Raw genomic sequence first — 13616 nt, 5'->3', positions numbered from 1 at the left:
TAACCAGAAAGTGAGCTCTTAGCTTGTAAAAAATTTCTAATGTTATATTCCTTTTCAGATTGTAGTAAAAATAACTTTTTTTCATGGAGTGACTGTGCACATCAGTGGGAAGAGTAGGAATTGAAATGATGCTGAGAAGGTGAAAAGTATGGGTAGATAGAACAATACAAGAAAAATAGAGAAGTATCTCTGTATAAACCTGAGAAAGAGCCTTACCCTGAGAAAGAGCCTTACCCTTAAAACTGTTACTTTGCCTGCTTACCCTGGCATAATGTAAAGCAGTATCTAGTTCAATTCACTAAATTATGCAAAAGCTGTGGAGAAGTAAATAAAGAAGAAAGTGTAGTCTTAGCCTATGATTTACCTGTTTTTTAATTGAAATAAAATATAGTTAACTATTGGTTCAGACCTGTGTAGCGACAGCAGTTACAAAGTGCAGCAAAGTCAGGGTTTGTGGTCACCATACTGCATTAAAAAGCTGAAGCAGATAAATGATTGTAAATATTSTTACTAATTATTATTTAAAATGCACATATTCTTGCATGCAATAAATTAATTACCTTAATTTCTTTATTTCCGCACAGTCGAGGCAATGAGAACAGACTAGCACTACGACGACAGACCATTCTCCGGGAGAAGGGGAGGAGACAGGCCAGTCGGGGGCCAGCGTATATGTTTAATGACCGCTCAACAAGTCTTTCTCTTGAAGAGGAGCGGTTTTTGGATGCGGCAGAATATGGAAATATTCCAGTGATTCGTAAAATGCTGGAAGAATGCTCCTCACTCAATGTCAACTGTGTGGACTATATGGGACAGAATGCTTTGCAACTAGCAGTTGCCAATGAGCACTTGGAGATCACAGAACTTCTGCTGAAGAAGGAGAATCTGTCTCGAGTGGGGGATGCCTTGCTCTTGGCTATTAGCAAAGGTTACGTTCGGATAGTAGAAGCCATCCTAAATCACCCCGCATTTGCTGAAGGCAAGAGGCTTGCATTAAGTCCTAGCCAGTCAGAGCTCCAGCATGATGACTTCTATGCATATGATGAAGATGGAACACGATTTTCCCATGATGTTACACCGATCATTCTGGCTGCTCACTGCCATGAATATGAAATTGTCCACACTCTGCTGAGGAAAGGGGCTCGGATCGATAGGCCACATGACTATTTCTGCAAGTGCAGTGAATGCAATCAGAAGCAAAAGCATGACTCTTTCAGCCATTCTAGGTCCAGAATCAATGCCTACAAAGGTCTGGCGAGCCCTGCTTATCTGTCTTTGTCCAGTGAAGACCCAGTCATGACTGCCTTAGAACTCAGCAATGAGTTGGCGGTGCTTGCCAACATTGAAAAAGAATTTAAGGTGAGTAGAGGGGTACCAGCTCTGACAGGCACAGAGTTATAGAGTTCAGTTAAAGGTCTTCCATTCTCTGGACAGTAGGAGATCAGCATTAGCTTCATACATTAGCAAGATAATGTGGGTAAATGTGTATCTGCTTAATGAATGGAGGATTTAAATCTCAAGGAACTTCTTATTGCTGTGTGCTGATTTTAATTCATGCTGCATAGGTAGAAGGTGCCACTGAACTCATTTTCCATTTCCTGTCAGGCAGCATAGTAGAGGAGGTAGAATCTGAACTTCAACCCTATGGCTAGTGAAGCTCAGTTTGAGCAGCTAGAGAGAAGCTGGCTCAGTAGAGGGAGAAGCAGAGAAGACTGAAGTGAGACAGTTTGGTCATTTACGCAAGYCAAATTCTCAGGATCACAGAATAACTGGAGTTGGAAGAGACTTCCCAGTCTAACCCCCTTGCTCAAGCAGAGTTGGCTAGAGCACAATGCCCAGCGCCCTGTCCAGATGACTCTTGAACATCTCCAGGGATGAAGACTACACAACCTCTCTCAGCAGCCTGTTCCAGTGTTCAACCACCCTCACAGTAAAGAAGTATTTTCTTGTGTCTATGTGGAATTTCCTGTATTTCAATGTGTACCCATTACCTCTCATTCTGTCAGTGGGCACCACTGAGAAGTCTGACCCTGTCTTCTTTACTTCCTCCCATCAGATATTTATACACATTGATAAGATCCCCCCTGAACCTTCTATTTTCTCCATGCTGTCCCGGCTCGCTTTCTCAACTTTTCCTTTTATGAGAGAAGTTMCAGTCCATTAATCATCTTTGTGGCCCTTCGCAGTACTTGCTGCAGCAGGTCCATGCCCCTCTTGTACTGGAGAGTCCAGCACTGGAAACAGCGCTCCAGGTGTGATCTCATCAATGCTGAGGAGAGGTGAAGGATTACCTCCCTTGACCTGCTGGTAAGGCTCTTCCTAATGCAGCCCAGAATGCCACTCACTGGCCTTTTTTTTTTTTTTTTTTTTTTTTTTCCCACAAGGACACATTACTAGCTCATGGTCAACTTATCCATGTCAACTAGCACCTGTAGACCTGTAGCGCCTTTGCAAAGCTGCTTTCCAGCCAGTTGCCCCCAGCCTATAGTGGTGCGTGGAGTTATTCCTTCCCGGGGCAGGACTTGGCATTTCCTTTTGTTGAACTTCATGAGGTTCCTGTTGAGGAATTTCTCCAACCTGTCAAGGTCCTTCTGAATGGCAACACAACACACTCACTCCTCCAAGTTTTGTATCATCAGCAAACTTGCTGAGGGTACATTCAGTCCTATCATCCAGGTCACTAGTTAAGATGTTAAAACAGTACTGGACCCAATATCAGTGCCTCAAGAGCACTACTAGTGACTGGCTTCCAGTTGGACTTTATGCCCTGGTCACAACCTTCTGAAGCCAGCAGTTCAGCCAGTTTTCAATCCACCTCATTGACCACTTACTTATCTAGCCCACACTATCAGCATGTCTATGAGAAACTTGTGGGAGGCAATGTCCAAAGCCTTACTGAAGTGGAGGTAAGTCCACTGCTTTCTCCTCATCTACTTGTGATCACTTTCCTGTTTTTCACGTATCTGGAAATAGTATCCAAGATTAGTTGCCCCATCACCTTTGCAGTGATCAAGGTGAAGCCTATAGTTACCTGAATCCTYGTTCTTGCCATGCCAGAAGATGGGAGGGACATTTGTTGTCTTTCAGTCCTCAGAAACCTCCCTTCCTTGCCATGACCTTCAAAGATATTCAAGAGTGTCCTCGCAATGTGATTGACTTGCTTCTTCAGGACTCATAAGTGCATCCCATCAAGTCCCATGAACTTGTGTATGTCCAGTTTGTGGAAGTGTTCCCTAACTTGATCTTCCTTCACCAAGGCTAAGTCTTCMTTACTCCAGACTTGGATTGTCTGAACCATGCAGTCATTGGTAGAAATCCTTATGACCTCTGTGCTTGTATGTACAGTTCAGAGAGGAGTATTTACACCACATATTCTGTTTTCTTCTCTTTAGCAGCTGCTGAAGATACAAACAAAAGGACTTGATTAACTTAAAGGGGAATAAATTTAGAACAGAACAGAAAAACATTTTTTATACTTCATAAATGCAGCCTGTTAAATTCACTGCAATGTTGAATTAAATACCATGTCTGATTTGTAGCGACTGTATAACTCCTTTTACCACAGTTGGAGTCATACAAATTAAGATTATGGTAGGGGTAAATAAAACCATCATCTGCAAATGTCAGCAAGAAGTGTGCTTCAAATGTATGCTGCAGTACACAACTGGATAGATGAACTGGGAGCACAGTAGCTTGTCTTTGATGTCACCAGGATGGAAAATGGAATACACATGAGAAAAAATAGACTGAAAATAGACTGTTCTGAAAACATGCTTCTCCAGTCTGCACTTCTGTGCCATGAGGATGCATGACCTGGCTTATACCTGTGTTACTTCTAGTTCCTCTTCTGTCTCAGTTTTCTTCTCTAAAATTTCTACTTCTATCCTAAAAGCTTCTATCTTAGAAACTCTGCTTCTAGAATAGAGATATATAAAGAATTGCAACAGAGATTTTGAGACATTGTCACCCTCAAAATAGGTGACTAGACAAGAGACYGAACAGCTCCATATAACTGAGCATAAATCAGCCAAGGTCTCCTAGGGACAGACATGCTCTTTAGAGTAGACCATAACTGAATAGGAACACTGAGGAACAGGAACACATTACAACACAGAAATAGCCAGAAATTTAAGTCTCCRTTAATTTAACATTTCATCAGGAGCAGGCAGCTGACAACTGAAGGGTTTTTCTTGATCATTTTTGTAGGCACTAAAAGCATACGGTGATTCTGAATAAATATCAAAGACATGAATACATTTATACAAGTGTTGACGAGTGATAACATTTACACTGTTGATGGATGATAACATTTACATTGTCTAGACAAGATGGGTCTTGACTGAGAAGCATCTGGCTTAGGTTCAATACAGAYAGTACGAAGATTGTGTTTACAGGCAACAGGAAATGGTCACGGTTGTCTTTACTGAGTCCAGATTTGTCTTTGCTCCTGCAAGCTCATGTTGCTACCTGCAGCAATTTGTCTAGGAAATTGTTACCATTAATTTATTTGGAGAGTTTGCTGCAATTACACAGACAGTGTAGTCCCTGTGTAAAAATATGGTTTTGGTTAAAACATGTTAGACGTATTAGTGTAATCAAAAGAAGCATATTTTTAGTGCATAGATTGGCTAGTACATGCTAAAYCTTTAGCTCCACCTAGAGTTTACCTGAGCCATTTAAAGTATTTATAACCCTGTATATATGAAGACTGAATTTACTGGCAGTATACTATTTTAAAATACACATATTTTATAATCTTGATAGAGTATTATTTCAAGGGAGCTTACTAGTGAGTGCATATAACAACCTGTGATGCAGAAAGTTCCCAGGTTGTTCTGAGAGGCAATGGAAAGGTTTGCTGATGAATTATGGTTGGATTATGGCTATCTGGAAAAATTACTTCTCTCCTCTGTTTTATACCAGCAATTAATATTAGAAATAATGTTGAACATGAAACTGTGTTTCATGCAAGGTGGGAAGTACTGTAATCAGCAGAAACTATTCTCTGAAATAAACTTTGCTTCAAGACTCTATAGCAGTGTTATCTAGCATTACATGGCTGTTACATTTAGGTACAGGTGGTGTTTATATAAATGCTTTATGAGCATTTGGAGAAATGCTTTATGAGTAGTGACTTTTTGATGGGAATAAATACGGGAAGAGTAGAGAATGACCTAGGAAGGGAGAATAACTAGACAGATGTGTCAAGCACATTGTAGGTATATTTCTGTGGCAAGCAGACAACTAATTCAGTCTTAGCTGAGTAATTTTGAAATTTGCAAGATTTACTGAAAGCCATTTAATTTAGCTTTGTATCATATGACTAAATATGCAGCTTTACAAGAATTGATAGTCTATAAAGTATTTTTATTTTTTGGACTTGCATCAGTATTTTCTTTTGTTTAAACTGTGTGCCTACCCTATCTCTACTGYGTCAGTAAGGATCTTGATGATATCTGACAACTGTCGTCTGGCAGAGATGTGGCCCAGAGTTTTGTGAGGGAGAGCTGTGGCGCCACACTGTTCACAAAATGCATCATAAGATTTGTATTTAGTGCAAACCTTCTGCAGCTCCAAGGCAACAAATCTTTTACTGTATAGTGAGATGGTTTGGRAAAAGGTAAGTGCAGATACATTGTTGTTTGCTGTAAATTAATACCAAAAATTAAGTCTTATGAGTWTGCTTTTCTGATGAGAAGCATAACCCAAATTACCATCTCTAGATCTGTTTTTCCATTTGTTTGTAATTAGCATACAGCCTTCATTACAGAAAGCAGGGCCGAACCTCCRTTTTGTGTGTTATTGCCTCTCTTAGTGAAAAGTTATCATCACGTTTTAGTGATGAAGAGCTGAGGCGCAAAAGGAGTAAGGTGATATTTGTAAAGGAATAATGCGTGTATCTATGTATTAAGATGCCTAAGTGAAACATTCAGACCTTGCCCAGCAAAATCCTACAGCCTTATACATGAGTACCTCTGACTTGGGTCTTGGCCCCTACAGTTTCCTGACCAGAGGTAGGACACAGTCTGGTACTGCTGCTCCTCATTGCATGGTTGAGCTCCTCTGCTGACATGGCTCACTAGAGCTGGAAAATATTGCTAAAACTGCATGTATGAGTGTGTATATATATATATATATATATATATATATATATATCTCATACCAGAAAATATGAATATGCTTGTACATTACAAAATAGTTATTTATGAAGGCCAAATTATTTGGTTACTCAAYGTATTTAAACATATTTCTTTTTTGTTTGATTTTTGAGTGTCAGACATCAGCTTAGAACAGGTCATRRTGCCTAATTATACAGGGGTACAAGYTTGACTCTATTTTCCTTTGCCTGGGAGTCCCAAATGGCTACCTTTTCTTTAATTTTGAGGAGAATGTTTCAGTATTAAAATGTCTAGATACTAAATATAATCTTATCTACCAATGGAAAACTGTAAGTCAAACAGAAGATGATATATTAATCTAAAAAAAATTCTTTCTGCAGTGCCAAGGAATTAGGATTTTGGTTAGCTCTATATTTATTCTTCTGAAGACAGGAAAAKGCTTTGCACATGCATAATATTTGCAACCTGTCACGAAATTGTTCATTTTGGTGTTTGGCTTCTGTCATCTTCTTTGTAGAGAAACTATATTAAAATTTCTTGCGCTTTTATGACAGATCAGAGATATCTTGCTTAGATTACATTACTAAAAATTTAAATCACAAAGAGGTTTATGTAGACATACTATGGTGTGTATAACTATTTGTCTATGAATGTTTGTATTTATTTAAGTGAAGTGAAATGTAGAACTCAGATGCAAGCCTTTAATATGCCTGGGTGATAAACTGTCATTGTGTTATTGTGGTTAATAAAGAACAAGCATGTATGATATATCCTCTCAGCAAATAAATTAGAATATTCTGTATTCTTAAGATAATGTTTTGTCTTCCAGAGTGTGTACTGGATGGCAGGAAGGAAGTAGTCAAAAGAAGGGACTGAACAAAGTCTGGGAATGGGCAAAGGGAGAATGTTATGAAGAACAGATCAGATGAGGGGAAAATGTGTCACTATAATAAAAACATTCATAGAAGGTTACTTTAAACAGGAACGTAGAGACTACATAAGCAGTCATGAGTAGTTGATTTTTTTTGTTTTTTTCATAATTTTGTTTGGGGGAAAGTCTACAATAAATCAGTCTTTTTAGGACTTACTAAAATTAATTTGGATCATAAGAATATCAAACGTTGTTGATACATGTATGAGTGAATCTCTCAAAAGATGTAGACCTGGGACAATAAGTCTAGGTCTGTAGCTTAGCTTTATATCTATATCTATCTATATCACAGAATCACAAAATGATTGMGGTTGGAAGGGACCTCTGCAGATCATCTAGTCCAACCCCCTGCTCAATCTCYATATTAATATCTATATATAGATATGGTGGAGAGGAACCTGATGAAGTTCAACAAGGGCAAGTGCAGGGTCTTGCACCTAGGGAAGAATAACCTCATGCACCAGTTCAGGCTGGCAGCTGACCTACTGAAAGGCAGTTCTGCAGAGAAGGACCTAGGAGTGCTGGKGGATGACAAGTTGACCATGAACAAGCAATGTGCCTTTGTGGCCAAGAAGGCCACTGGTCTCCTGGGGTGCATTAGGARGAGTGTTGCCAGCAGGTGGAGGGAGGTGATCCTGCCCCTCTSCTCAGCCCTGGTGAGGCCTCATCTTGAGTCCYGTGTCCAGTTSTGRGCTCCCCAGGACAAGAGAGACATGGAGCTACTGGAGAGAGTCCAGCATAGGGCTACGAAGCAGATAAATGAGGAGTAGTTAATGAACTGTGGGTTATAATGATCGAAATCTCTTTTTTGTTTTATCCTTTGCCAGTTATATGATCTTTCAGTTATATAATTAATAATAGTAAAAAAACAGGAGAGGATTTACCAGTTCTCTAATACTAACTGACCATGTGAACTTACTTGTATTTTCAATTTGTTGGGGTGTATGGCTCACTTTGGGAGCCRAAGACATATGTTTTAGAAAGCAGTGACTAAGAAAAGCAATTGCTAGTAAAAACAATAAGCTACTGAACCTGCAATCACAAAGCAACATTTTGACTAATACAGCAAAGTCTGTCATGAGATATTTTAATCATGAAAATGTTGGCTTGAAGTTAGACATGTAGTATTACTGTGCTATCTGTAGCATTGGTTTCCATTACTGGAAAATAGCAATAAGTTCTTGGGTTTACAAACTGCAACAGATGTGGGAAAATGAGAAGGAATCCAGAGAAGACCTGCAAGAATAATTCAAAGCCTGAGAAAATGCAATATATTTATCTATTTTGCAAGAAGGTTAAGAAACTGTTTAATCATGCTGTTTTATGACATTCATTTTGTCCAGTTCTAGGTATCTGCAGCATAACTTTCTACATCTGAGCTAATTATCTAAACTTCTGTGAAAGTCAGTGAACAGAAAAATCACTTCTGTTGTGCTGTTCGTCTCAACTTGGAATAAATGTTAAAATATATCATGCGATCTTTGTAAAGGTGTTTGTTACTTTTCATTGGCTATAAACTATGTCTAGAGAAGTAACTGAGATGCGAATGTTGATGGTGATGTTGACACTGCAGATGTCCAAGGTTACCAAGGTGAGATGAGTCCTACTCTTTGTGAATACTCAGGGGAAGTAGCTGCCTGATATCAAAGTGCTGTTAGTGTACCAGACAAAAGCGTAAAAAGATGCAAAAAAAAACTGTTGATGCTCCCAAATGTAAAATTCAAATGTAAAATTATTTCTCTTGTGTTAGCTCAGCAAGTCATTTTCTTCCTTCTTTTCTTTTCCAGAATGATTACAAGAAATTGTCTATGCAGTGCAAGGATTTTGTAGTTGGACTCCTTGATTTGTGCAGAAATACAGAAGAAGTGGAAGCAATTTTGAATGGTGATGTTGAGATGAACCATAATAATGGAGAGCATGGCCGCCCCAGCCTTAGTCGTTTAAAACTCGCCATTAAGTATGAAGTAAAAAAAGTAAGCCAATCTGTTGATCAAACAGAAATGGAAAGTAGAGAGGGTGTTACTACACTGTACTGTTATTAAATATTTATGTTACAGTAGCCGCAGCCACTGAATGAACATTTTGGCCGTTCTGCAAAGAGTGCTTTAAAAACAAAAGAGTTCTTGCCCCAGATAACTTGTGATATAAACAGGAAGCAGACATGTAGGGTAGATACCGCAGCAGTGAGTATGAAAACTCTGGCTCTGATAAAATGTGTAGTTAGATGCATAATTTACAGATATTTACTTGTTTGTGGCTTTATACTACTTATAAAGAAGATGGAAGAAATTTGCACCACTTCTGAAGCTTGGAAAAGTACTGTATTCAGTAAGAAACAGAGGATAGCACAGCAGCCCTATGCGCTGTGTACAAATACACATTTTTTTTCATGCTATTRTAGCTTATTCAGAAAGTTCAGAAAACTTAGCTCACAGGAAATGTGCATTTCTCTGCAGAGATGATCAGTGACACAGTCTAGATGAGGTTCTTGCTTCTGAAGAGCAATGGGCTCCAGGCAGCACTGAATACATGTGTTATRTATATTCCCTTCTTTGGTTTTCTTTACATTTCCACTGCCTGTATAAGCTACTGGTCCATACCTGGAATGCACTCRGTGTATAGGATCCAGCTGAGTTAGGAGCTACCCCAAGATTACTTGGAGTAGTCTTGGTGTAGTRCTTGGAGGAGCATCCTCTTGGATGAGGGAGGTTGTAGAGCTGCAGGTGCAGCTATGTGAGCCAGAAAGAAATTGTTTGTGTGAAGAAGTATGTAACAACAAGGCAGAAGAGGATTCAGCAAAGGAATATGCTTTGAAAGGAGATTAGTCTAATGCAGAACTGAGCTGTTTCCTGGCAAAGCAGCATGACCTTTGGTAAAGCTTTCCTCCATAACAGAATGGATCAGATAAACACAGTGGGGGAAACAAAGCAAAACAAACCAAAAACCAGCTCGTATTTAGCCAGAAAAAGGAAAGGGAATCAAAATTCTTAAATGAATGTGCAGATCCAATTTGTCTGGGAAGAGTTACAGATTTTTTACAAGAACACAGTTGTTCACAACTCAGTGCAAAATATTAAATATTTAGATGTGAGCAGTGTTTATTGCATTCATGAGGGGAAGAAAAGAAGAAAACCATTTTGAATTAGCAGCTACAGCATATGAACGCAAATACTTGGAAAACCCAGTTTACGAGCTAAAGATGGCTGAAACAATTTTCAAAGGAAAAAATGTCACATTGACCTTGTCTTTTACTGTGTTTGAGTCTCAGTGAATGTGAGTTTTCTTTGAACACTTTCTCCTCCCTATTCTATGAAAAGGACATTTCTTCCACTTTCAGCCAGTCATCTTTTAAACATAGAGAATACTTCTGGAAAAAATGGCTAGATTCAATTAAATTTTTGAATGTATAGAAACTCCAGGTTTAGGCTTAAAGTTTACTATGCAGAGGAAGGCCACTGTCTGTTAATATTTACCTTTGTAATAAGCTTCTTACACTCTCCAGAGGTTTTGACAGAGCATTATAGGCCAAACTTCTCAGTTTTGACGTGTTTGTCTATAATATTCTAGAACCACTGAGTTTTAAATAGCCCTTAGTTCATTTCCTGCATTAGTGACAGCTGTATTCTTATGTCATCTAAAGAACTGGTATTTTCTACCTTAGCACGTGAAAACTAAGCAGGTTCTTTCTTTCATAACTGTAGACTAAACGGCATCCTCTGCATGACAGAAAGACTTTAATTTTTAGAACATCTGAAATAGTAACATGAAAATTATAAATGTCAGAAGCAAATGGAATTTGCCCATAGTAAAGCTGGTGGTAATTACTCTTAGATGGAAATAGTTAGTTTGTGGTGGAACACTGTGTCAATAAAATCGTATTTTTTTATCATTAAAGGATTTATTGTTGCTATTAGCGAAGTGCCTACATCCTGGGAGACTAGTCTTGTTGATGCTCCTTTAATGATTAGCTGAGCTGTTGTTACTCTCACATTCTTAATTCACTCCATATAGCTGTTATTTTAATAAATGGTATTCTAGTAGTAATGTTCCTTTGTTGTGTTTCTTGTCTTTGTCACAGTTTGTAGCACATCCGAACTGCCAGCAACAGCTTCTCTCAATCTGGTATGAGAATTTGTCAGGTTTAAGGCAACAGACCATGGCAGTGAAGTTTCTAGTTGTTCTTGCTGTTGCTGTGGGACTGCCGTTCCTGTCAATGGCTTACTGGATTGCTCCTTGCAGTAAGGTCAGTCTGTATAATCTCATAATGACCTGTTAATAACAGCTACATCATCAGCATGTAGGCCCTATCTGACAAAGATGAAGCATGGGGATAAGTTACTGATGTTCTTCAGTAATAGATGTTATTTTAATGCTACATGATGATGGAATGGCTGCAGAATTACATGTTCTGGCAATTGTAATTAAAAGAAGTAAATGTATTATGTTAACTGCAATGAATATTAAGTGAAATTACTGTGATTAATCAAGAGTTGCCTTGTAGAAAGAGTAATTTGGAAACAATGAGTTAAAAATGTTCTTCTTTGTGTTATTGTATTAACAAGATATGTTAATCATATCCAAAAAATAATAATTCCATTGGATTTGAAGGAAGAAAAAAGTACATAGGGGGTAGGTTTAGCTCAGTTGGTTAGAGCATGGTGCTACTAATGCCAAGGTTGCGGGTTCAATCCCTGTACGTGCTATGCTGAGGGTTGGACTAGATGATTTCCAGAGGACCCTTCCAATCTTACCATTCTATGATTCTAGCTTTGACTAGAGGTGGTTCTACTCCCCGACTAAAAAGTAGGAAGTTACCTTTCTAAGAATTTTCACAGTGCTGTTATTAAATGCTGAAGCTGAGTGAATGCCTGGTTCCCCTTTTCTCTGACCACCTGGAAAGTAGTAACAGAGAAATAGCTGTTTCTGATCCTCACAAATGCTGAAGATCTCATATCTCATTGACTCAGAGCTAGACTAAGTTCAAGCTGTGGATTGATTCCAGTTAGGTCAAAGGCAGGTTAGGAACTTCCACACAATAATGCTGACCCTATCTTTATGTTAATGCTGATTAAAAATAAATAGATACAAGTTGCTGAAACATGAATTCCAGAAATTAAAATAATCATCATCACTTTCCCAAAAGTCATGTATTTACCAGGAAGAACTATGTTGTTCTGGAGTCACTGGAGTAATGAGGAGTTAAATGTAACTTAATATTAGATGCTCTGGAATTTAGCAGGCTTTACCTTCTGCAGCCATGCTGTATCTCATTTTCTCTGAAGTCTGTTTCCAAAACTGCAGTAGAATAAAGCTGTTGAGTTCTCTAAAGACTGCAGAAAAATCACTCACATTGTTTATTTCCCACAAACACAATGTATGCAGTCCCTGCCAGCCATGCATAAGTGAATGTCTGATTGCATCTCTCTCAGTTGTGACTTGCTGGGTTGTCAAGGCAGTGCTAATGTTCATTATATTCCATGAGGTTTGAATTGAATTTCAAATTTAATTGGTCACTATCCATTTTAAGTGGACACTGATGAAAGTTTTGCCTGAAAGTCTATCAGAGGTAAAGAAAATGGGATGCTATAAAGAGTAAACTACTGGTCACTGGTCACAGGATAACTTCCATGCATTAAGCAGGTGGAAGAGTCCTCTGTACAGAGTATATAAACAGGGGAAGAGAAAGGTCAGAAGAGAGACCAGAGGTCTTTGTGTTTCTTTTTACGGTTCTTTGAGAGGAGAAGGAGGGCTTATAGTTGGGAGCATGGGGTCATATTTTTCTTTCTTTTTCAGTCTGGACAATAAAAATCAGTTATATCATTTTCACCTTTCTATGTTGTGACCAGGGTATATATATGGATACTTTTGTCTAAAAATAGGCCTTCAGAATCACAGTACTTTTGTTGATGATTTTCAAATACAGCAGTGAATTGTTTATTTGCCATTGTTTTTTTCCAATGATTTATTCGCTCTTAAAGTCTCTTAAAGAGATCTTACATTCTGGAAAAACTGTCAGGGTTCAATGGACAGCATCCTATAAGGTGTCACATCATCCATTACTTTCTAATCATCTTTTCCTGTGATCTATACATTGGGTGTGTTTTGTGTCATTGTATGCTGCAAATGTAAAAACTAATCTACCTTTTTCACCAGTCACAATTCGTTATCTTGTGCTTCACCAATACTTAAAAATTTGTTTCTTCTGTTTTTGGAAGACAAAAGCATTCACAGTTTGATCAGGATGGATATAACATGACTTGGAAAATTATAAAAGCCATGACTCCATGGCTCCAATACAGTCCAACCTATGTATGAATTAGTGGAATTTTATTAATTCTTTATTAATTCTTTCTAACTCTTATTGATAAAGTGTCCTTTCTTTTTCCGCTTTGGCACTAAAGGCCACAGTGGTGGAGGAAAGAGAAGATTGTCACAGTATTAATGGTGAAAGTAACAGTGGAATTATTCTGGGTCATTTTTTAAAAATTCTCCTGCTATGACTCTGTGAAAGGCAAACAAAGAGCAGACCTACTGTCTTCACAGGAACACTTACAGCTGCTCAGTCA

At 38.4% G+C, this 13616-nt stretch overlaps 1 protein-coding gene across 1 annotated transcript in view; it reads left to right on the top strand.

Annotated features, from left to right (window-relative positions):
* Positions 1 to 588: 588 nt before the first annotated feature.
* TRPC6 (transient receptor potential cation channel subfamily C member 6) overlaps positions 589 to 13616 on the top strand; it is a 37595-nt gene continuing 24567 nt past the window's right edge. Inside the window, exons 1-3 of the mRNA XM_085309016.1 lie at positions 589 to 1359; positions 8838 to 9023; positions 11129 to 11293. Coding sequence (XP_085165142.1) covers positions 673 to 1359; positions 8838 to 9023; positions 11129 to 11293 — 1038 coding nt within the window. The 5' untranslated portion in view covers positions 589 to 672. The remainder of the gene's footprint in view (positions 1360 to 8837; positions 9024 to 11128; positions 11294 to 13616) is intronic.

The sequence above is a fragment of the Rhea americana genome, unplaced genomic scaffold, assembly GCF_003343005.1.
Source record: "Rhea americana isolate MKP2758 unplaced genomic scaffold, rheAme1 scaffold_29, whole genome shotgun sequence".
Lineage (NCBI taxonomy): Eukaryota > Metazoa > Chordata > Aves > Rheiformes > Rheidae > Rhea > Rhea americana.
The sequence above is the reverse complement of the archived record's forward strand: the minus strand, read 5'-3'. Positions and strand labels throughout refer to the sequence as shown.